This window comes from Ceratotherium simum, chromosome 1 (assembly GCF_057802395.1).
Source record: "Ceratotherium simum simum isolate JZ-2026a chromosome 1, ASM5780239v1, whole genome shotgun sequence".
Taxonomy (NCBI): Eukaryota; Metazoa; Chordata; class Mammalia; order Perissodactyla; family Rhinocerotidae; genus Ceratotherium; species Ceratotherium simum.
The window spans coordinates 109,090,636-109,116,054 of NC_141900.1; the positions used below are offsets into that span (position 1 = coordinate 109,090,636).

At 40.9% G+C, this 25,419-nt stretch overlaps 1 protein-coding gene across 2 annotated transcripts in view; it reads left to right on the forward strand.

Moving 5' to 3' along the window:
• Positions 1-3,032: 3,032 nt before the first annotated feature.
• UBE3C (ubiquitin protein ligase E3C) overlaps positions 3,033-25,419 on the forward strand; it is a 140,788-nt gene continuing 118,401 nt past the window's right edge. For both annotated transcript variants that reach the window (XM_087433750.1, XM_087433758.1), the window contains exon 1: positions 3,033-3,478. In XM_087433750.1, coding sequence (XP_087289876.1) covers positions 3,413-3,478 — 66 coding nt within the window. In that variant the 5' untranslated portion in view covers positions 3,033-3,412. The remainder of the gene's footprint in view (positions 3,479-25,419) is intronic.

Consider the following 25,419-nt stretch of genomic DNA (forward strand, 5'->3'; position numbering starts at 1 on the left):
GGTTCATGTAACCACCATCAAGACCAAGACACAGAACTGATCCACCACTGCAGACCTCCTTCCTGCTGCCCCTATATAGTCCCACCCACCACCCTTCCCTTCCCCATTCCTAACCGCTCACAACTACTAATCTAGTCTCTGTCTCTATGATTTTGTCATTTTGCCATATAAATGGAATCATACAATATGTATGTGACATTTTGGGAGTGGCTTTTTAACTCAGCATCATCCTGAGAGCACCCAAGGTACTGTTTGTCAATAGTTTGTTCTTTTATTACTGCTGAGTAATATCCATGGTGTGAACACACCACATTTGGTTTGATCATCACACTTCGAAGGACATTTTGGTTGTTTCCAGATTTGGGCGATACAAACAAAGCTGATGTGAACATTTATGTACACCCGTCACATGGACGTGAATTTTTATTACCCTGGGATAAATGTGCAGGAGTGCAATTGCTTGGTCACATGGAAAGTGTATGTTTCGTTTTTTTCAAAAAGAAACTACTGGCCGGCCCCGTGGCTTAACGGTTAAGTGCGTGCGCTCGGCTGCCGGCGGCCCGGGTTCGGATCCTGGGTGTGAACCGACGCACCGCTCCTCCCGCCATGCTGAGGCTGCGTCCCACATACAGCAACTAGAAAGATGTGCAGCTATGACAGACAACTATCTACTGGGGCTTTGGGGGAAAAATAAATAAATAAAATCTTTAAAAAAAAAACAAAAAGAAACTACCAAACTCTTTTCCAGAATGGCTGTAACATTTTACATATGGGAGGCCGGGTATCTCTGCCTCCTTGCCAGCATTTGGTGCTGTCACTGTGTCTTATTTTAGCTGTTCTAATAGGTGTGTAGTAGCTATGTGATTTTAACCTACCTCTTTCCACTGCCTTTTGGTGATTATCAATTTAATTCACAAATATTTGAGGGCCTATTACACAGCGCTGCAGTCAGTACAAAAGCCTTGAGGAGTCTTGAGGAGTCTACGGTCTGCAAGACGCAGGAGAACGAGTATATGACAAGCTACACTGGAGTCATAATTATGCCCATAAGGTCAGCACGTATGGCCGGGAATCTTTCACAGTCAAAATTATCCTCGAAAATTATTGCTAATTTTTGTAGGGTGATAATGATATAATGGTGCTTTCCAAAAATCCCATTTTTTAAAGAGATACATACTGAGATATTTACAGGTGAAATGATGTCTGGAATTTGCTTCAAAATAATGGAGGACAGTGGTTAATGGGCGGGGTATGAATTACACAAGACTGGCCATGAGTTGAAAATCACTGAAGCTACGTGATGTGTAATGGGGACTGATTCTACTATTCTCTTTCTATTATTAGGCTTGAAATTTTCTATAAAAAAAGTATTTAAAAAATCCTTGCAAATCTTTCAGCAGGAATCATGTTGCAGACAAATACAGGCTCTTTTGATAAGCCAGTTTTTCCTCTAGCATGGGGACAGGTTATTAATTCTTCAGTGGAGTACCAAGTGACACAGCCAGCTCACACAATGGGGCCACCCAAAACAAGCACAAGAATTAGCACAGAGATGTTCACACCACCAGCGGCAAGTGGAACCTAAGACCGAATGAGGGGACAGCAGTGCTGGGATTTTCCGAGTAAACAGCACTTCTCTGCCCACGTTCTTAGCCAGTTAAAAAAATTGAAAAATACCCAGCAGATGGAAGCAACACACCATAATTACCGACGAAGCTGATATTGGTGAATTAGGCTTGGTGTTTGAGTCAAATGAGCTTGCCTGCTCCTCACTCTTGGTCTAGACCTTGGAAGAGTTTGAGGCAAAATCTGAGACCTCACAGCAGACTTACTGAGGGTACATACTGGATATTATTGATATTTTTAACCTTTGCTCATCTGACAAATACAAACAGAAAGCATGATGTTTAATTTACAATATCTGTAAAATTTCAAAATTGGTAAAATTTGGACATTTTTGATGAATCAAGGATTTCTTGACATAGAGTAACTATATATTAACTGGGAAACAGTGCACTAATCTAGTGGCTTTCAAAGTTTTTTTGATCCTGACATAATAAAAAATACAGTCTATTTTGTGACCTAGTTCTCATATATATATATATATATATATATATATATATATAGTGTATGTGTGTGGGGGAGCAGGATTTTTCAAACCGAGACTGAAACCCATTAGTGGGTTGTGAAATGTATTTAGTGGCTTGCAACTAGCATTAAAAAAAAGGAGACAACAGAGTAAAAAATATCAATGTATCACATATAGTAATGATGATAGTTTTTAAAATTTTGGTTTCAGTCGTGTGTATATGATATATATGTTTATATATGTGTATATGATATACATTTACGTATATGCATTTGTATATGACGTATATGCGTATATTCATGTGTATATGATGTATGTGTATATATATGTGTATATGATATATATGTATGTATGTGCATGTGATATATATGTATGTGTGGACACATCTATCTTTGTATATGTGTATGTCTGTGATATATATTTATATGGGTGTGCATGAAGTACACACGTGAACTAGGTGACAACGTGAAATGCAGGTACTGTCTACAGGCACTAAGTATCTAATAAAACTGAGCCTTTTCGTCCCAGATCAGTCAAGTTTGGCATCAGACCGAAAGGTACCGGCCCGCTTCCCGGAAAAGTGCGCAAACAACATCCGAGTCCAGGTTCGGGCGCGGCGCCCACCCAACCCCTCACCCGCCCTCGGGGCGCCCTGGCCGCGGGGCTCGTCAGCACCCGCCGGTGGAGCCGCCTCGCGCCCCGGCCCCGCCCCCTCGCCCGCAGAGCCAGGTCACCGCGGCACCTTCCCACGCTCTGCCGCGCCGTCGGTGGCGGGCCGACGGCGCGCGCACGCTAGCGAGTCGCCGGGAGGAGCGCCGCGGCGTCGACGGCGGGAGGCGGGAGGGCGCGCGCACGCTGGCGCGGCGCCGGGGGGAGCGCCGATGGTGGGCAGGCGGGTGCGCGCACGTTGGCGGGGCCGCGCACGGTAGCGGCGGCCGGCGGCCATCTTCCTTCCCGGCGGCTGCTCCCGGTGGAAGTGAGGGGTCTGCGGCCCTGCCGGCGCCCTCGGGCTCGGCCGGAGCAGTGGGGGAGGCGTGGATGAGGGGGGAGGTGAGGAAGGGCCGCCCCCCAGTGTCACCGTCCCTCCCACCCGAAGGCAGGGCCGGGCGGGCAGAGCCCGCAGCGTGGGCTGGGCGCAGCCTCGGAGTCGCTTCTCGGCGCGGCCTCGTCCTCGCCGCTGCCCTTCCCCGCGGGAGGCCCCTCCCCCCGGAGACCCCTCCCCCTGGAGACCCCTCCCCGCGGAGACCCCTCCTCCGGGCCCATCCCCGCCCTCCCGCTGCCCTCAAGGTCTGGGCTGCCCCCCGATGTGGATAAGCCGTCAAGATGTTTAGTTTTGAAGGGGATTTCAAGACGAGGCCCAAGGTGTCCCTCGGAGGCGCGAGTAAGAAGGTAAGCGCGGCCTGCGTGTCTGCGGCGCCTCGGGGCCCTCCCGGGCGGGCGGGGGTCCGGGGGCGGCCGTGCGGACCCCGGCGGGCGGGCGGGGCGGCCGGGGTCGGGGTCCGGGGGCGGCCAGGAGGGCGGGCGGGGCTCTGGCGGGCGCCGCGGGGGCTCCATCTCCACCGGCGAGACGCGTGGGAGGCCCGCTGCTGTGTCACCTGCTTCCGAGAGTGCAGGCAGGTCTGGAAGGAGGGCTGCTGAGGGCAGGGCTTAGTAGACCAGAGTCGCCCATAATCTGCACTCGTTACGTTTCGGAAACTGCAAGGATGCTGAAGGTGGACCGCCAAACTCGGGGCAAAGGACACAATGTTTCTTTTCAGAAATAAACTTTAGATACTTTATCACACTTGACGTCGGATAGTGAGTGCTTTTAGACTACTACTTAGGGGGTATTTTCTGTTGTAGAAAGTAAACAGGATATATTTGTTAATGTCAACAGTCTCTGAAATTGAGGCACAACTCCTTATTAGTGGCCACGTGTTTTGATCCAAGGCAATGAAAATTATTCTTACCAGCCTTCTGGGAACGTATTTCTGGAGAGACCCTGGGAGTTTTTTCTGTTACGATTGGTCATATAATTCTTATGATAATTGTTTAAAATAAGGGTGGACAAGCTATCGTTATTCTGCTGTCCCCAATTCTAGAATTCTTAGCTGTCCTCTCTGATGACTGGCATCTATTGATTCAGTGGAATTGCTGATAAATAGTTCAGCCCCAGTGTTGCTTCATTCTCTTGCCTTCTGCCACTTCTCCACTGTTCTGGCTCAGGAATCCCTTTTCTGCCTGTTTTAGTTTTATTAGATTAAAAATAAAAGTGTGATCTTGTGCTTAGAGTGTTTGAAAAGTTTAGTAAATCTAATTAGCTGATTGTTTACTAAAGAATTTTTAAAATGTCCTTTAAATGCCTTGTGTATTCTTTCTTACTTCTATGTTAGTATATTCTATATATTACACTTAATAACTGGGTTGGCACATACCCCTAAGTGGATGCTGAAATCAAAGTAGGAACGTCGTTTTTAAGTTGTGCTATGGAGGTGTGTCTGTGATGGTTTCTGAGGTGGAGGAAGGGAACCCGGTAGGGAGTTGGGAGAGGCGAGTGCTGATAATTTTCAAGCTTTGAGTTTTGCATAATGGTGATTGGTTGGAGGTAGCTAGCTGCAGAACTAGGTGCTACAACTAGGTACTGTGTAGATATGGCAGGCTCAGGATGGGTAACATTCATTGGCTTGGGTATTCATGAAAATTCCAAATGAGATCAAAGGATTTCTGCCTTTGGAAGAGGCCTAGAGAACCTCTGGGCCACACCTCCTCATGTACAGGTGAGATACAGAGCAGGTGAGGGATTGCACATACACAGCAAGCTAGAGGCAGGTCACCACTTTAGAATCCATGTCACTTCATTTATGTAGGACCTTGTGGCTTCTGTTACAGACAGGAGTGCCTTGACATGCCCTACTAGGGTGTTGATCCTGTTTTTTCACCACGTAATGATACCAGGTCAACACAAGGTTAACATAAGGGAGACCATATTGTAGAAAAGAAACCATATTGTAACTTTAAATGACCTCTGATTAACTAACCCAGACATGCTCTGTAGATTTTGTGGTTCCTCCCAGCTGCTATAAGTCGATAACTTTGTTCTCTTGAGTTCCTTAGGAATGTGATGCAGACTCTCTCCCCTGGACAGAGTCTATGTTGATAGCCATCATCGATGACAACTGAAAGAACAGAGTATAGGGTGTTGTTCCCATCTCTGATATTCACTAAAACAAAAGACTATCAGGAACTAAGACCAGATGCCTCCCCCACCCGGAGACCAGTCCCCTGATATAGCTGGCCTGTAGTCTTTGTTCTGTAAGATGGTTCTTTCGAACATTAGTTGGCCATCTTCTCCCTTGCTAACATGCTGTAATAAAAAGTCTTTTCTCTCCTATCTCCTTGCCTCTTGACTATTGGCGTGTCTTGCAGCGGGCAGATGACCCCTACCTTGGGCGGTAACAGTAACACATTTCTACTCTGAGGAAAGTAGTTATCAAGTGATCAGAATCTCAAGGGGAGATTGCACATCTTGCTTTTTAGCTATGCAAAAAAATTTTTTCTTTTTTTTCCTTTTTAATGAGGTATAGACTTAACATTCAGTCAAGGTCACAAACATTAAGTGTACATTAAGTGTCTTGGCCATGTCCCCTAGAAGAACCTGAGGAGGAGATCCTTGTGCAAGTGAAATTGAGGAGGAAAGGGGAGAGAGCAGGGAAAAAGGGGTCATTTCACTTGGAGTCTAGCTTTAGCATGATCTCACCAAGAGCTCTGGAGCATGGCTGCCATCACAGAGTTGTCCCTTCATGAGGTAAAGGGGCTGGCATTTTGTACACGCATATCATTTAGTCGTTGGCTGCCTGCTGCCCGCTGCCCGCAGGGTGAGGGTGGGAGTATAACACTCCTGACCTCTCAGCCAAGGGCAGTTCTCCTGAGAGGGTAACAGTAAGGAGCCCACAGTAGTTAACCTGCAAAGGCTGAGGTGTGGATGTACAAGCCTGGTAAAAGGAATCCGGACAGGGAATCAATAGTAGGTTCAGCTTGAAGGGTTTTTACATATGCACACACCCATCTGAGCACCACTCACATCAAATAACATTCCCAGCGTTCCATAGGCTCCCTCCCGCTCCCTTGCGTTCAGTATTCCTCCTTCCCAAAGATAACCACTTTTCAGACCTCGGTGACCGCAGATTGGTTTTGCCTGCTGAACTTCATGTGAATGGAGTCACATACAGTTTGTCCTTTTTTTGGATCTGGCTTCTTTGGCTCAGCATTCTGTCTCAGAGGTGGAATCCATCCACCTTGTTTCGTTGCGTTGTATGAAGACCCCACAGTTGGTCCATTCTATTTTTTATGGACATTTGTTGTACATGTCTTTTGGTGGACGTGTGCTCTCGTTTGCTGGGTCATACGTTGCACGTAGGTTTAGCTCTAGTGCACACTGCTGGTTTCCCTAAGTGGCATGCCTGCAGCTTCTGAGGCTTTCACTGGCTCTGCTTTCTTGTCAGCACTTAGTATTGTCAGTCCTTTTAATTTTGGCAATTCTGGTAGGTATGTAGTTTCATTGTAGTTTTGTTTCCTGACAACTAATGATGTTGAGCACCTACATATGCTTATTTTCCGTAATTCTCTTTGGCTGCAGTGTAAGTCCTTTCCTTCGTTTAAAAAACGAAAGGTTATAATGATCCTTCCCCCATGTCTTAAATTATTTGAAATCTTCCCTTTGTTGAGCTTAGTGGAGAACTGAATAGTCACCTCCTTTTGAATAAATACATCTTTTTTTCAAAATTAAATGAATATTTTTAGGGTTTATTTGTAAAGGCTCTGTGTAGGATCTGAAGCATTATAAGGTAAAGTCCATGTCCTCATTATAATCTTGTTGGGGAGATAAGACTTAAACAATTAAGTTAAATAACAATAGGAAGTAATTACTACATTCTGGGTTTCCCTTGGAGCTGATGCAGGAAAGGGTAGAGTTAGTCGGGGCTGGGTCTTGAAGGATGGATAGAGTTAGGGTAGGTGGGAATCAAGAAGGGTCTTTCAGGTGGGTGGGAGGGTATCCATGGAGTAGGTATATGCTGGATTCTACTGACTCCGAGTCACACAGGCTTCCACTTTTTTTTTTTTTTTGAGGAAGATTAGCCCTGAGCTAACATCCGTTGTCAATCTTCCTCTTTTTGATGAGGAAGATTGGCTCTGGGCTAACATCCGTGCCCATCTTTCTCTACTTTATATGGGATGCCACAACAGCATGGCTTGATAAGTGGTGCATAGGTCTGTGCCCGGGATCCAAACCTGCGAACCCTGGGTGGCCAAAGTGGAGCACGCGAACTTAACTGCTACGCCACCGGGCCAGCCCCCTCCACTTTTTAATATTTCTGAAATCAAGGTACATCTTGGTGGCGTGACAAATGTTATTGGCAGTATTTTTTTCCTTTCTTAGTAGTGCATAGTAGAATATCTTAGGGATCATTTGATTACAAGTATAGAAATCCACTGAAACTTGCTTAGTAGGCAAAAGAAGAGATATATGGGAAGGATATGATGGTATCTCATAGAATGTAAGGACAGAAACATATCCAGATATCAAGTCATCAGCACCAAGTTGCTTCCTCTTGGTCTTTCTCCCTGGGCTGCATTGTCTCCTTCATTCTTGGCTCTCTGCAGACTGGCTTTCTCCCTTTCACTTGCACATCATCTTGGCGGCATATGATTTCCTAGTTCAGGTGTCCAGTTGAGACCATTGGATCTCAATTCCAGTTCTAAGGAGAGGGAATCTGATTGGCCTGGGTCAGGGTTCCACCTGACAAGCTGAGTCTGGGCAGGAGATTGGAATCTTTGGTACAAATAAAGCAATCTAGATGTGTGAGGGATGGGGAGTTGATTCTCCAAGAGGGAGAGTGGTTGTTGAATGAAATGTCTAGGTTCCTGTGGACATAGGTGAGGGTGTTTAACAGGCTGTCAATTTTACATGTGTGAAGTAGGGGAGAAATCTGAACTAGATGTGCAGATGTGGGAGTTATCAGCAGATAGGTGGCTTAGAATGAAGTCACCTAGGGAGAAGGCATGGAATTTGGGACGAGGTGAAACTTGTGAGGTATTGCGATATTTAATAAGTGAGGGGAGTACTTAGCTAAGAATCACACCTCAGAGAGGAGGAGGAGTGACTGCAGAGCCAAGTGCTGCAGGGATGCAGTGAAGAAATACTAACAAAGAGGAAGACCTGGGTGACTTTAGAGGGAGCGCATTCTGGGGTAGTGGGGGTTGGAAGTCAGATTGCAGCACACTGAGGAGTGATCATGGGAAGTCAAAAAGTGAGGAGACCTTTTTTGAAAAGGACCGGAAGAAGATTGCATTCAGGGTCTAAGGAAGGTCTTTGTTTTTTGGGATGAGAGAAATTTAAGCAAGTTTATAGACTGGGGAAGGAGCAGGTAGAGGAGGGAGGGGGTGCGGGTTTTTCAGAGTCCTAGGGGAGGTGAGAGTGGGAAGAATCAGGTGTGAGCCGAAGAAGGAAGTATTTTGACATTTAAAGGAGAGAAATGGATGTGGATATAGAAAAGTTTATAGATGGAAGGAAATTAATATTTCCTTTCCAACTTTTCATAGATGGTTGAGGTAAAAGCAGTGGTAGAGTTAACATTTCTTGAATGTTTGTCCATTCCTTTTTTAAAAAAATTAGTAAACTTTACTTTTTAGAGCATTTTTAGGTGTAGAGAAAATCTAGCAGATGGTTCAGAGTTCCCTTATGTCCCCTCCTCTATCTCACATTCCCCCGTTATTAGCAGCTTGCATTGATATGGTTCATTTGTTACAATTGATAAACCAATACCAATACTTAGGGTTCACTCTTTGTGTTGTACTTTCTGTGGGTTTGAAAGATGTGTAATGACATGTATCCACCGTTACAGTATCATACAGAATAGTTTATTGCCCTAAAAATCCTCCCTGCTTTGCCTGTTCATCCTCCCCTTCCCCCCACCCTGAACTCCTGGCAACTGCTTTTTACTGTCTCCGTGGTTTTCCCTTTCCCAGAATGTCATATAGTTGGAATCATACAGTGTGTAGCCTTTTCACATTGGCTTCTTTATCTTAGTAATATGCATTTAAGGTTCCTCCATGTCTTTTTGTGGCTTGATAAATTGTTTCTTTCTATTTTATTTTTTATTAACAGATTATTTTTAGAGCTTTTAGGTTTACAGTAAAATTGATGGGAAAGTACAGAGATAACATACTCTGTCTCTCCAGCACACTGTTTTCTCTATTATTTACATCTTGCCTTAATGTGGTACATTTGTTACAATTGATGGACCAATGTTGATACATTGGTATTAACTAAATCTTTAGTTTATATTAAGGTTCACTCTTGGTGTTTGTTCTGTGGGTTTTGACTTTTTCAGGTTGGCGTCTTTCATTTAGGAATGTGCTTTTAAGGTTGCTCCATGACTTTTGTGGCTTGATAGCTCTTTTTTTTTTTTAAATCACTGAATAATATTCCACTCTCTGGATGTACTACTGTTTGTTTATCCATTCACTTATTGAAGGACATTGTAGTCACTTCCAAGTTTTGGCAATTGTGAATAAAGCTGCTTTGTGCAGGTTTTGTGTGGACATAGTTTTCAACTCCTTTGGGTAAAATAAATACGTAGAAGCGTGATTCCTGGATCAGATGATAAGAATATGTTTAGTTTTGTAAGAAACTGCCAAACTGTCTTTCAAAGTGGCTGCACCATTTTGCCTTCCCACCAGCAGTGAATGAGAGTTCCTGTCGTTCCACATCCTTGTCAGCATTTTGTGGTGTGAGTGTTCAGATTTTGGCCATTCTAATAGGTGTGTAGTGGTATCTCCTTGCTTTAATTTGCGTTTTTCTGGTGACATATGATGTGGAGCATCTTTTCATATACTTATTTGCTATCTGTCTGTCTGTCTTGGTGAGATGTTCAGATCTTTTGTCCATTTTTTAAATGAGTTGTTTGTTTTCTTATTGTTGACTCTTAAGAGTTCTTTGTATACTTTTTTATATAATTGTATATAATTTATATATATACAGGTCCTTTGTCAGATATGTCTTTTGCAAATATTTTCTCCCAGTTTCTAGCTTGTCTTTTCATTCTCTTAACAGTGTCTTTTGCAGAGCAGAAATTTTTAATTCTAATGAAGTCCAATTTTATCAATATTTTCTTTCATGGATTATGCTTCTGATGTTGTATCTAAAGTCATTGCCAAACCCAAGGTCACCTAGCTTTTCTCCCATGTTATCTTCTAGTAGTTTTATAGTTTTGTATTTTACATTTAAGTCTGGGATCTGTTTTGGGTTAATTTCTGTGAAAGATATAAGGTCTGTGTCAAGGCTTTTTTTTTTGGCATGTGGTGTCTAGTGTTTGTTCCAGCATGGTTTTTTGGAAAGCTGTGCTTTCTTCGTTCAATTGCCTTTGCTCCTTCGTCAAAGATCAGTTCTGGATCTGTTTCTGGGATCTGTATTCTGTTCCATTGATCTATTTGTCTGTTGTTTTGTTTTCTTTCTGCCAGTACCACAGTCTTGATTTCTGTAGCTTTATAAGTATGAAGTTGGGTAGTGTCAGTCCCCCAACTTTGTTCTTTTTCTTCAGCATTGTGTTGGCTATTCTGGGTCTTTTGCCTTTCCATATAATCTTAGAGCCAGTTTGTTGATATCCATAAAATAATTTATTGGGATTTTGATTGGAATTGTATTGAATCTGTGGATCAAGTTAGGAAGAACTGATCTTGACAAAAATTGAGTCTTCTGTCTAACATGGAATATCTCTCCATTTGTTTATTTCTTTGATTTTGTTCATCAGAGTTTTGTAATTTTCCTTATATAGACCTTATATATATTTTGTTAGGTTTAGACTTAAGTATTTCTTTTTCTTTGGTGCTAATATAAATGATGCTGTGTTTTTAATTTCAAATTCCAGTTGTTCGTTGCTGGTACAGTTATGTGCCATGTAACAACATTTCGGTAAACAAGAGACTACATATACGATGGTGGTCCCATAAGATGAGTACCATATAGCCTGGGTTGTTGTAGGCTGTATCATCTAGGTTTGTGTGAGTACGTTCCATGATGTTTGCACAACCACGAAGTTGCCTCATAACATTTCTCAGAACTTATCTCCGTTGTTAAGCAATGCGTGACTGTATAAAAGAAAGCAATTGACTTTTGTTTTGTCTTGTTTGTATTTACCAATTTACCAGTTCACCAGTTCTTCTAGTTTCTCACCATTAAGTGTTATGTTAGCTGAAGGTATTTTGTGGTGGTTCTTTCTTGAGTTTAGGAAGTTCTCTGTTTCTAGTTTGCTGAGAATTTTTATCATGAATGGGTGTTGGATTTTGTCAAATGCTTTTTCTGCATCTACTGATATGTTCATACGATTTTCTTTAGTCTGTTGTTGTGATGGATTACAAAGTGAATTTTTTTGTGTGTGTGAGGAAGATTGGCCCTGAGCTAATGTCCACTGCCCATCCTCCTCTTTTTGCTGAGGAATATTGGCCCTGGGCTAACATCCGTACCCATCTTCCTCTGCTTTATGTGGGACGCCACCACAGCATGGCTTGACAAGCGGTGCATCGGTCCGCGCCCGGGATCCGAACCTGCGAACCCCGGGCCACCAAAGCGGAGCACACAAACTTAACTGCTACGCCACCAGGCCGGCCCCTACACTGAGTGATTTTTGAATGCTGAACCAGCCTTGTATACCTGAGATAACTCCCACTTAGCTGTGATGTATAGTTCTTTTTATACGTTGTTGGATTCAGTGTGCTCACATCTTTGTTGGGGATTTTTGTGTCTTTGTTCATGCGAGATACTGGTCTGTAGTTTTATTCCTTGTGATGTTGTTGTCTGGTTTTGTTATTAGGGTGATGCTGGCCTCGTAGACTGAGTTGTGCTCTAGGGCCAACCAGAACCAGCTATTACCATTTTAATTTCCCCTTTTGAGGAGTCTAGACTGCTCTTAAGATTGTAAGAACCCTGGGCCGGCCCCGTGGCTTAGTGGTTAAGTGCACGCGCTCCGCTGCTGGCGGCCCGGGTTCGGAACCCCGGGCGAGCACTGACGCACCGCTTCTTCGGCCATGCTGAGGCCGCGTCCCACATACAGCAACTAGAAGGATGTGCAGCTGTGACGTACAACTATCTACTGGGGCTTTGGGGGGAAAATAAATAAATAAATAAAATTATTAAAAAAAAAAAAGATTGTAAGAACCCTGATTGACTGGCTTTATAAAACTTACCTCTATCGTGTCATTGAAGTCTTACCTAAAATATTTTAACTTAAAAAAAATTCCATGCTGTTTTGTTTTGAAAGGTGGCACCTGATATATGTATTGTCATACTACTCTGTGTACATTGCAGTGGAACATAAAACCGTTTCTTACAGATCTGGTATCAGGTAAAGTAGAAATGTTTTCTAAGATCAGATTTTAAAATGATTTACTGTCAGGACTGGCATTATTACCTTACTGTTTTATCTGGCAGCACCACATCCGTTCTCTTGACTATAATTGTCTTTAGCCCTCGCATGTGAGACCAAAAAACGGTAGTTCCCTGCAGCAGATAAGGTCAGGAGTTCTTGGTCTGGTTCTCAGGGACCAGCAGAAGGGAGGGCTGGGGCTGCCTGTCTAACTCTCTGTACTTTTACTCTTGTACTTTTATAGGCACCTGGGGTACAAGATTGAAGGGAGGCACTCACTCGAGTTGCACAAGTGCAGGTTTAAGGTGGCACTTAGCTCAGGTTCACGCTTGCAGCTGACCCTGCACTGGCAGGACCCTGAGAGTGAGCACGTACTTAAATTTCGTGCCCCAGGCACCGGGCTTGCCTCACCCTAAGCTCTACCTGGCTTTGCACACCAGTGTGTCTTGATTTTCTTGAGTTACAGAGTTAATTGCCAAATAGATCTCTTAACTAAGGTAATAAATGGGTTGTCTCATAGGACTGTAGAAGAGCCTTAAAAAAAGGTTATTGTAAAAGCAATGAGTTTTCTCTGTGACTTTCCCTTTATTCCTATAACTTATAACATAAGAGTTTGAAAGGGAGGCTTCTTATTCTTTGACTATGACCCTTATTTTATTCCACCGTAAAAGTAGCTGATTTCTACATGTCCTTGTTCTCCTGCCATGGCCTCTTAACGCCTTTCTTTGCTTACACCATTTATCAACATGAAGGCAGGAGCAGGAACTTTCTTCTGTTGGTGTGTCTCCATAGTCCCTCACCTCCAGTTGGTGACCAAGTTAAAGAAGGAAATACCTGCTGGTGGTGTGAGTGGCAATGTGAATTGGCACAACTTACCTGGGGGACAGTTTAGCAATTTGTATCAAGTGTCTTAACAAGGTACATCCCTCTAATCCAGTAATTCTGCTTTTAGAAATTTATTCCAAGGAACCCATTTGACAAGTGCATGGGAGAGATGCATGGGAAAAGATGATGATTATGGCATTATTTATAATATTGAAAAATTTGAAACAATCTAAATGTCCAACAATAGAAAATTTCTTAAACAAATGGTAATATAACAATGCAATGCAATACTATACAACCATTTAAAGTGGTCATGATCTATATTTATTAGTATTTATAATTTATTAATGTCTTATATTTATTAAAATGATTCATTGTTAATGGAAATGAGTAGATTACAGCACAGTACTACAGTCTGCATTTAAATTATATTAATCTGAACAGTCATGATGTCTACTTTCCCAGTTTCTTAATTTCCAGTAAATAAAGGACATGTACTAGTTTTCTATTCCGGCATAATAGTGGCTTAAAGCAGTACATTTTCGTTATTTCACTCAGGTCTGTGGGGCAGGTATCTCAGAGAGGCTAGTGGGGTGGTTCTGGCTCAGGGTCTCTAGGAGGCTCAGGCATCTGAAGCCTTGTCTGGGGCTGAGGGATCCTCTTCAGGGCTGGCTCATCCACGAGCCTGGAAGTTAGTGCTGGGTGTTGGTGGGAGGTATCGGTTCTCTGCCACTTGGACAGCTCCTAGGGCTACTTGAGTGTCCTCACGATATGGCAGCTGGCTTCCCCTAGAGCCAGTGATCGATGGCAGTACCTGTTATGCGGTAGTCCTGAAAGTCACACGCTGTCACTTTCATCATATTCTATTTGTCCGTCCAGTCCACACTCAAGGTGAGGGGAATCAAGCTCCACCTCTTAAAGGGAAGTACTATCAAAGAATTTTTGGAAATATTCTAAAACCAGCACAGAAGGAAATATCAGTTTTAGCTGAGTTGTAAATGCTAATACCACAAGACTTTTATATTTGCTATTTTTCTGTCTTAACCTATTAAGACTTAAATATTATGGCTTTCCTTCTTCTCTCCTTCTATATTGAATCAGTAGATATTGGCTATGTAACTATTATGTAAATAACAAAACAGTTAAAAAGCAAACATTGTCAACTAAATAGTTTTTCAACAGACATTTTGGTGAAACTTAGTTCACTCAGAAAATTTTGTAGCTCTACACCTTGTTTAGAAATGTAACAAGGAAAGAAACTTGTAAGCTAGGAACAGCTTAGAAGACTGGTATAATAGAGAACTGACTTAAAATGCCCTTCTCCTAGACAAGGCTTCCTGACTGTATGCTGACTTTTCCTTGTAAAATTATCTTCTTTCTTATGCTGCTTGAATACTTCACGTCCTTGCATTATCTTACTTGAAATGTTATCTATTAGGCTATTTATTTGAGTTAAACATCTTCCTCAAAAAAGTCTCAGAAGCATAAGGGGCTGTCATTTACTTGCAACAATGTGAATTCCCTTAGTTAGATCATTTTCCTTTTTAATCCAACTACCGTTGGAGAAAAGAGGGGATATACAGTTGGGCCAAGGGGAGAAAATAAGTTTGGAATGAGAGTCTTTGGATTGTCACTATGACAGCCATAGGGCAGGAGGTAGACACATCAGGACATGGAAGAGGTCAGTGAAGTGGGAGAGTATTCAAGTAAATTTTTGGCCGTCTGAGAACTTTTTTGGACAGTCTTATACCAGAATGGAGGGAGGAAGCTTGTTTTCCTTCTCTTCTAGTATCGTGTATATCCTATTCGCAGAGCCCCAGGCAGTCGTATAGCGTTAGTGCCATAGGCTTTTGTGTGCTGGACTGAGATTCTTACTACTCTTTACATATGAACATTCTTGCCGCCAGTTAGAAGCAACAGCGTGGGCAGAGGTGTCCAACCATGGAGAAGTGGTAATCACCTACAGATTGTTCATTGAGGGCCTAAAGCAAGGCGACAGGAGCCTGAGTGGGGGTGGAGGGGTCAAGCTCTGTTGAGGAGGTGGAATTGATGAGATCTGCGATGAGAGGGTCACTTCAGGTATCTGTCTGGGATGACTGGAGTGGAGAGCGACTCCATAAACCAAGACGATGTGACATTTCTAGGGACGTGTTCAGCATCCTTGGGGTTGTTCAGTAGGCAGGCGGAAGCGCTGGTCTGGAGCTTCGGGTAGAGACTGAGTCCATCGGTCAGTTGTGAGATGCCCTGGAATCTTCACGGGAAAGTATTCTGCTGAGAAGTCGTGGGCTCAAGACAAAGCTTTGGGGATGCCAGCATTTCAGAAAAAGCAGAGAAAGAGGGGCATGCAGAGGAGATTGTGCAACCAGGAACTGGTGGGCAGAAAGCCAGCGTGTATGTCCATGTGTGAGTGGACATACTCGTCAACAGACCATTTTTACTGAGAGGGCATGAGCAGAGGCAGAGTGAAAAAGCAGGGCTTGTTGAAGGACTTCATACCTTTTGTACTGATTTTGAGGCTTTATTTGCTGTAGCCATGACTCTGTATCCTGTGGACTGACCATAAGCATTTATACTCTAGGTTGTCACAAAGTTGAGGGTCATATTGTTCCATCTGAAATTAAGATTTGGTTTTATTTTTTAAAATTAGCATACATGTTCATTGTATGAACTTTGTATAAGATACTCATGTTCATCCTTTATTTTTGGACATTTAGGTTGTTTCTGTTTTATTGTGAACAACATCTTTATAGCGAACAATTTATAATGATTTCTGAGGATAAGTTGCAGAAAGAAGTTGAATTGCTTGGTCAAAGTGTGCACATGGCAAAGGGTTTTGAAACACTTTGTTCTCTGGGAAAAATTGTATCGATGTCTGTTCCCTGGTCTAAGCAGTGAAGTGCTGCCTTTGCATCTTTGTGTCCTTGCAGAGTTCAGTGCAGTGAGCCTCCAGGGCGTGTTCTCTCCTGTCTTGTGACAGGTAGATATGCTGCACTACTCAGGATTTGTCCTCCTGCAGGGTGCTTTGCTGGCTGTATGCTCTCATTTCATCTTGACTCCTGCCTGTTCTGTGAGGTGAAGGTGTTTGTGTCCCATTGAGGAAGAAATCAGGGCTCAGAGAGTCCAAGTAACTGAGTGAAAACCACAAAGCTTAAATATTTGAACCCTGATCTGTTCACCGTTATGCTCTGCTGAGTGTCGTGTCGCCTGCACATCTTGTGTCTGTCTCCTGCTTTACTTAAGCTTTCCTTTAATAGCTTGGGAAGTGGAGGCCTATTTCCTGTGGGCACTGAGAAGGTGGCTCTAACAGTCCTGTCTTTTTTGAATTAATTTTCCTTATAATGCAGCATTAATGCTGCTTTTAATGTTTTTGAGGAACATTGGTAAACTCTAGTGTGTTGACAAGCAGCACAGTTCATATTACATCTTTACTGCAAAACATGAAATTGTAAGAAGTACCATGGGAACTTGAAAAAATGTTTATCTCCATAACAGCTTGTCTGCGACTTAGTTGTTCATCTTTTCTGGGCTTCTCTTTTCCACATCTTGTAATGTGAAAGTTCTTGATAATGAGAAAGTCAGACTAGATTATCACTAATCTTTGTTGCTCTAATAATGTTTCCATTTCCAATCTCCAGTTAGTGGCCTTTAAAAAAATCTTGACTTTTTCTTTTCATTGAAAAAAGTTATAAAAAATGAGATCCTTCTAGAGGGCATATGATGAAGTCTTCCTCTCGTGGAGACTCCTGATTTCCCCACTATTACCAGTTTCCTCAGTATCTATTCAGAACTAGTCTAAACATAAATAAACGTATTCCCCTTAACGTTTTTTTTTTGGTGAGGAAGATTAGCCCTGGGCTGACATCCGTGCCCATCTTCCTCTACTTTATATGAGATGCCACCACAGCGTGGCTTGATAAGTGGTGCGTCAGTCCATGCCCAGGATCAGAACCTGCGAACCCTGGGCTATGGAAGTGGAGCTCGAGAACTTAACCACTATGCCACCGGGCCCGGCGCCCCAACCCCCAACTTTTTAAATAAAAATGAGAGAACATACTGTTCTTCTCCTAAGCATTGTATCTTAGTGATGGTTTCATACCAGCATCTTTGATCTTTATAATTATTTTCATGGATGCATAATATTCCACTCCATGGTTTGTATCATATAACCACTTTCTATTGATGGATATATATAGGTTGTTTTCAGAATTTTGCTGTTAAAATAGTGCCATATTTACCACACAGTCGTGGTGTAAGAAAAGAAAGTTTTAGAATTTAGTAATGGGATATAATCTGTTACATTTTGCTTTGGATACTTTATTTTAAAATGAGCTCTTTTCTGATTATAAAGTAATATTTATTATAGGAAATTTAAAATATACTGAAATATATAAACAAAAATTACCTGTTTAGAACCCCATTCACCATTTAGAAATAAACACTTAATATGTGGGTAAATTTTTTTCTAGTCTTTTTTCTGTATATCTTTGAATTGGGAATTGTATTGCACATTCTGTTTTATAAATATGATTTTTAGTAACTTATTACTGTATTTTCATGCACCCTTAAATATGTTTTGCACTTATGTGAAGTTGCTTGCTCTTATACTTTCATAGAGGTTCTTCTCTCTTATAGGTCTACAAAAAAAGGAAAAACTCTCAAATCATAGGTTGTGCATTATTCACAAATAATACTTTTGCTAACTTAACATTTTAATTAACTCAAAGGGAAGTGTTTTACTTGAATTTTGAATTGTGTAAAACCGTTAGTATTATGTCAGTGCATGAGAGTGGGGGAAAATACTAAGTTGAAACAGATGTGAGACTGACCCTTCTGTTTATCCTGGTAAATGGAGTAAATTGCTAAAATAAAACAACCCACACAGATGAAACAGAGGAAACCTCACAGTTGTTTTTTAAAAATCAAGATATTAAAAAACGTGCTAAAGTTTTTTTTATAAATGGTTAGCAGTCTATTTGAGCATTTGGTTTTATGGAAATTGTCATGTTATATAAATGTACTTTGATATATACACAAATTTTTGACCATAAAATTTTTTATTCTGATGGTTAATGAAATCTAGTTTGAACTATATGTGACTTTTTAAAAAACTTCATTCTGTTACCACTAAATTTATTTGCATGAAGAAACATTTTTTCCCATTTAAAAACAGCTTTGTTGATGGTATTTGTAAAGTTTGGCCATATTTAATTTTCAGAGGAGATAAGATAATGTGCCTAAAGCTCAAAGATCAAATAGAGAAGTTTGCTGTAATTTACTGTTGTTTACATATTGATGAATAGGTTTAGTGTCAGCTGCGGAGGTGAGAGATTGGCATTGAAAAGAACATGTATGCTTTAAGAACAATAGGCTTAGTCATTCCAAAAACGCTTGATTAGTGTGTTATGAAACTGGTATATTACTGCTACCAGGAATCCCTAACTTTTCTAGGCCTGTAGTGTTTAAAAAGTAAAAGATGTTTTCAAGTATAAGTGTCATAAATCAAAGCAAGAACTTGCTAAGAATCAAGATCTGAATATGCTGTTTGCTGGTACCTTATTGTTCTTTTCCTCCCAGCCACATCATTATGAACTTATTCTTGGTTATGTTGTGCTGTTTTTAAAAACGTATGGTCTCATATAGCTTCGTTAGTTTTTTATTCTAAAAAAGTGAGAAAGTATTACATGTACATGGATAATAATTCAGGCAGTAGAAAATAAAGATTCAACATAAAATAACAAAAGTCTCCCTACCTTTCACCCTCACTCCCCACCCCCACTCCATGATCCTTATAGTCAGATCTGTCCTCTCAGAGCTCTTTTCTGCATATAGACTCACTGAGGCGTGCCTACTCTTCTCTTGTTTAAACACACGTTAGAGCATAGTAAATAGACTGCTGTACTTTTCTTCTCCCTCCTAGTAATACATCTTGGAGATAGTTCCAGATCACTACAAATAGATCTACTGCATTCTTTTAAAAAGCTGTATGACGTTCCATGTAATGAATGTTCTATGACTTATTTAGCTGTCATGTATTTTAATGGCCACTTAGGTTGTTTTCAGTTTTTTGCTAATTTAAATAACATTGCAGTGCATATCCTTGTATATGTGCCTATATGTGTAGATTAAATTTCTAGAAGTGCTAGGTCAAAGCCTATGTACATTTTGAATTTTAATAGATGGTTCCAAATTGTCCTCTAAGGAGGTTATATCAGTGTATGAAAGTAGCTGCTGTCTGCCAGCTCCATCTAACAGCGTGTTATCTGAGTTTTGAGGTTTGCCAGTTAGATAGGTTAAAAAGCCTGTTTCATTGTGTTTTTATTGCATTTTTTCCTAAAATGAGTAAAGATAAAGTTCTTATGTTTAAAAGATATTTCCCTATGCACTGTCTATAGCTTTTGCTAATTTTTCTTTGTTGATTTTTTAAAAATTATTATTGAGAGAGCTTTTACAAATAATTGGTTTTGCAGTGTTACAAATATTTATTCCTACTTTGTCACTTTTTTTTTTACCTTGGTTATGATATTTTTCTCTGTAGAAAGTTTTGATTTTTATGTAGTCAAATTTATCATTCTTAAATAACTTGAGGGCTTAAATAACTTGATGACAAATAGTAACATAAACTTAACGTGTGGTGAATATGTCTTAGAGAAAGTCTTCCTCCACGTTGAGATTTTTTTTTTAATTCTCACATTCACATATTTTATAGTGTATAGTGTATAGTATAAATATAGATTTATATTTATATAAATCTTAGGTCCATCAGGAATCTATTTTGGTGTGAAGACTAAGGATACAATGTCATTTATTTAGGCCACTCAGTTGTTCCAACACTATTTATTGAATAATACAGTTGTCTCTGTAGATTTGAAATGCCATCTTTATCACATGCTGAATTTCTGTTTCTATTCGAGTGTCCCTGGAGACCCTCTGACATTGACCTGTCTGTTCAGGCTTTAACCTCATTAATATAGGTCAGTGTTTGTCCCAAAGTATGGTGTGTGATAATTTAGGTAATATATGAAGGAACATTTAAAACATTTAGTAGTATTTATTTCAATGTCCAATAGAAAAATGTAACTAGGGTATCAAATCTGTGACTTCCCTGAAATGCTCGCTCATGATGAGGCTAGAGTGGGGGGCTTTGTGGGTAAGGCAAGCATGCCAGCGAAGGTGTCATCTTTCCATAGCTGCAGTTTGGGAATATATGCAGAGTATGGACTCTATATGTAGTCTTAGTCCGTAGTGCTAGCGTGGATTCCTGTGTACTGAATCTCCTTATGCATTGTGGTAGATTTGTTTATTTTTTTAGCAGCATAATGAAATTTCACTTTTGGAAGTTGACAGTTATTTACTAGTGTGAGCCACATATAGGTATTCATAACTGTGAATTAAGATCATGCCTGTGCCTCGGGCCGGCCCCATGGCTTAGCGGTTAAGTGTGCGCGCTCCGCTGCTGGCGGCCTGGGTTCGGATCCCGACGCGCACCAGACACACCGCTTCTCCAACCATGCTGAGGCCGCGTCCCACATACAGCAACTAGAGGGATGTGCAGCTATGTCATACAACTATCTACTGGGGCTTTGGGGGAAAAAATAAATAAATAAAAAAAAAAAAAAAAAAAAAAGATCATGCCTGTGCCTTTATTTTTTTCCAACTGACTGCTGGGCCTGACATAGGTTGGGGTTTAAAGAAAAACAGTGTCATTTTTAAAGCCTAAAGATGAAGATTGTCTTATAAATTAATACGCTAAGGGTAATTATGATTGTTGCATATGTCTTCATGTATAATAAGGACCACATTAGTGACCCACTGGAACCAGCTTTTAGTCTTGTAAACTTACTGGCTGCATAGAAAACACAAATCAAACAAATACGATGAAGATTTTTGAAATTTGGTTTTTCATGGACTGGCTGAGAGAGTGAACCTATCGTTTATGAGCCAAATTCCAGTGTGAAATTATCACTCCTAAGCTTTATTTTGAAACCATGAGGCATACTACCCAAAACCTGTTAGACTTTTAGGAGCAAACAGGAAAGACTTCTAAACAGCCTGAAAAGTAAGTGCACAATGTGACAGGAGAATTAAAATGCAAAAGAGAACCCCTCATCTATGGTGGTGTATTTAACGCAAAGGCTCAAGCTGCTAATTGGCCAAACACATGAAAAGTTATGATTAAAAGTGATGGTTGGTGACAAAGCAAATAACATAATTGCTGAGATTCCTTTGTCCAGTGATTTAGTTCATCGTCCACTTATAGACAGGGCCTGACATGTGGAGCAGCTGTGAATCTCCCAGGGCAGGCGGAGGTGGTGCTGCTCACTGCAGACTGAGGAAGGAGCCCACCACTGTTTTGAATTCAGCTAATTCTTTGCTGTTTGTCAGCCGTGAGCTGAATAAACAAGGCCATGAGGACGTTTTTTGTCTAATTCATAAATTAGAGGAAATTTTTTAAAATCCGTTGATGACTTTGTGACAAACAGTAACATAGACTTAACGTGTGATGTCATAGGAAAAGCAGAGATGGTACGAAAAGCCATGGTAGTTCAATAAGGGGGTTTGATCCAGTGTGTTCTAGCACCAGAAACTTGACCCTTTCATGTCCAAAAGGCAGTCCTATTAATCTCATGTATGCAAGAATATTTAAGAGTAGTACCTAATGGAGTGTCAATTCATCACTCTTCTTAAAGACAGGTGACTTAATTCTCTAGCTTTGTGAAGATATGGGCAGTAACTACAAGCACCCACTTTCCCCCATACTGAAAGCAGAAAGGTCTCCCCTTGACTGTTAACTGCAAGAGGAACGGCAAATCTTTGTGGAGTAAACCTTTCATCTGGAGCCATGGGATACACACCTTGACTGTGGGGCAAAGAATTGTGGAAAACTGAAAAAGGTATTGTGAATACCACATTTACAAAGTTAGGAGTAAAGGTCTCTGTGAGTATGGTGAATGGATAGAGATGAGTCTCATCTCCCCTTTTAAAATCACTATGAGAATATTTCCTAAATAAAAGGCCACATTCAGAAGATCAGGCCCTGGATGCTTTCTTGAAACAAAATTTTATTGAACCAAAATCACACTTGATGTTTTGGTTAGGAGTTCATTTTCAGAATACAGTTCTATCGGAGAAGGCAATTAAATACCATTTGCCTGATCTAATGATAAACTTGTGAGTTAGTATTCTCTGTATTGTTTAATATCAAAATTAAAAATAAAGTTATAAAGTCTTCTTAAACTTTACATAGCAGCGCATATTCCTTTATTGTGATTATCAAGAGTTCCTTTGCTTTGAGGAACTTAGTTTCAGATGAGGCTTTTCATAACTAAATTTATTAGGTTTTTATTGTAATCTAGTTTTTATTTTTTAATTTAATTTTTAAATTTAAAGTGTAACAATGTAGTTTTGTTTTCATTGTGTTTATTTTCAGGAGTACCTTCTATTTATGACATTGATACTGTTTTTTCCTTTAGTGATCAATATAAGGTTTCCTCTTGAAATGAATACATTTAAGTTAAAAAGAGTCTTTTTGGCAAGACTAACACAAAAGTTATGTTGTTTTGCATTGTATCAAGTAGTGGTGCATGATGTCCTTGTGCCTTATTATTGGTGAGGTTTGCCTGGTCACTTGGTGTCTGCAGTGTTCTCTGCTGTATATTTAATGTGTTTTCCTTGGTAGTTGATAAATATCTTGAGGGAGGTACTTTGAGATCAGGAAAAGCCTGATTTTCCTCAAACTTTTGCCCACTAATTTTAGCATGCGTCACTAGATCTTGTCTGCAGAACTTATTACTGTGGTGTTTGGTGATGGTTTTCCTGTTCTACATTTATTAACTGAAGTCTGTGAGGAAGAGACTTTTTCTTCTCTCTTGCTTATTTCTTTATTTGGTTATTTATATAAGTATGGAGGCATGGATATATATTGTACCCTATGGATTAAAATCCAATGCTATTGTTATTGCATAACCTCATTCTAATTCTGAGAGAATATTGGAAAAACCCAGATGGAGGGGCAAAGTCTAGGATATGAAAGACAAAGATGGAGGAACTGTTACAGATTGGTGAGAATTAAGAAGAAATAGTTATTAAATGCAAGGTAGGATCCCAAGAGGTAAAGATCATAGTAGAAAAATTGGTGAATTTCCAACATAGTCTGTAGTTTAGTTAGTAATACTGTACCAATGTTAATTTCCTGTTCTTGCTACTTGTACTCTGATTATGGAGGGGCAATGGGTAAGAGACAGAAGAGATAAGGAGCTTGTATTGTTTTTGCAACTTTTCTTTGTCTAAAACTAGTTCAAAATAAAAAGTTTTAAAAATCAGTTTAAAGAGTAAATATTAAGTAAATAACAGTACAGATAGTATAGGTATGGTAAACCTTGTGAGGGTGACAAAGAAGTGTCTCCGAGACACTGGTGTAGGCGGTAGTCTAGTTGGAGGAGGAGGAGCAAGGACTCGTGCCTATGAGCCACCTTCACTCGCTGCTTCCTGTCTGCCGGTGCATTAAAATAAGTGGTCCCCCCGGGCCACTGCTCAACCTTCCATCCTTCTCTGCCTTCGTTACTGCATAATATATAGAACGTGTGGTAGTTTTTCCCCACCTTTATTGTCACGCTCCCACTGGTTTCTGCTGTAACTAACTGTAGGCTTATGTTACAGATTACTCTGCTTGCTTAGTCGAGATTTTGCTATGGGTGATCTGTTTAAAGACTTCTCTCTAGGGGCTTAGCATGGCAAGCAGGGGCAGCTTAGAGGTTGAAGGAGCTAGCCTGTCCACCTAGGGAATCATTCTTCCCAGAAAGAATTGGGCTCAGCAACGTTTATAAGAGTGACTGATTAGGTAAGGAGTACCGAGGACATTTATAATATTACTTAAAACATTTTTGAAATTTTTTGTTGACTTCCAGAAGGAATTTAGAGCATTGGAATTACTGGTTGGATTTAGAATTTGTCTGGTCAGTATTCTGATTTTGGTGGCACTAAATAATGTTGATAGGAAGACGTGGGTCTTTCTAATGTCAGCCTTAGTAGATAAGTGATGTTACATTTTAGTCTCTTAATTTATCATGAATTATTTTTCTACTTTGAATCTTCTTTCAAGCTTCACATTTCCCAATTATACCTTTATTCTTTTTTTTTGGTGAGGAAGATTGGCCCTGAACTAACGTCTGTTGCCAGTCTTCCTCTTCTTGCTTGAGGAAGATTGTCCCTGAGCTAACACCTGTGCCCGTCTTCCTCTATTTTGTATATGGGATGTTGCCACAGGATGGCTTGATGAGCAGTATCTAGGTCTGTGCCCAGGATCTGAACCCGTGAACCCCGGGCTGCTGAAGCAGAGCATGGGAACTTAACCACTACACCACTGGGCCGGCCCCTGTACCTTTATTCTTTCTAAATTTAATCCTTCAATCATCAAGTTGGGCACGATGCTAAATATCAGGATTATAGAGAGGAATAAGATACAGACTTATTTTCAAGGAACTCGTAATTTATTGAGGGAGAAACAAAAAAATACAATTAAAGTTACCTTTACTCTCTCCCCTCTTCAGGTACACTAAGATAAAAAATGTTTTTCTCTTTAAATAGACACTTTGTTATATCTATATAGGTGATAAAATCCTAGAGCCTCTGTTAGGCATATAAATACAGACCCTGCTAAATATTTAATATTATTCAGCTTGTGTGGTTTGAGCGTGGTGCGCAGGCCAGCAACTTTGGTGTCTCTTCCTGTCTGTCTGGGTTGGGTGTGGGCCCTGCAGTGCCGCTCGACTGTGCTCACTGCAGGCAGCTTCCTCGCCATCGCCGTGTGCAGTCACACCCTGCTCTCTTCTAGATGGAAGTCTAGCTTGGCCTCCACTGGTGCTTTGATCATTCAGTACTTGCTGTTTTAACTGATGTAGTTCAAGTTTTATTGTCTTATTTTCTGTTTTGAGGGCTAAAAATGCACTCTTCTCCAAAATCATCATGTCTACAGTAGCACTCTATGCCATTGTTTGCTAAAGAGTGATCTCCTGCAGCATTTAGGCTGTGTCTGTGTAGATGATACCCAGGTTGGCCTCTGGTTGTGACCAGTGCAGACACAATCATTTTCTGCTCCTTGAGTAGTAA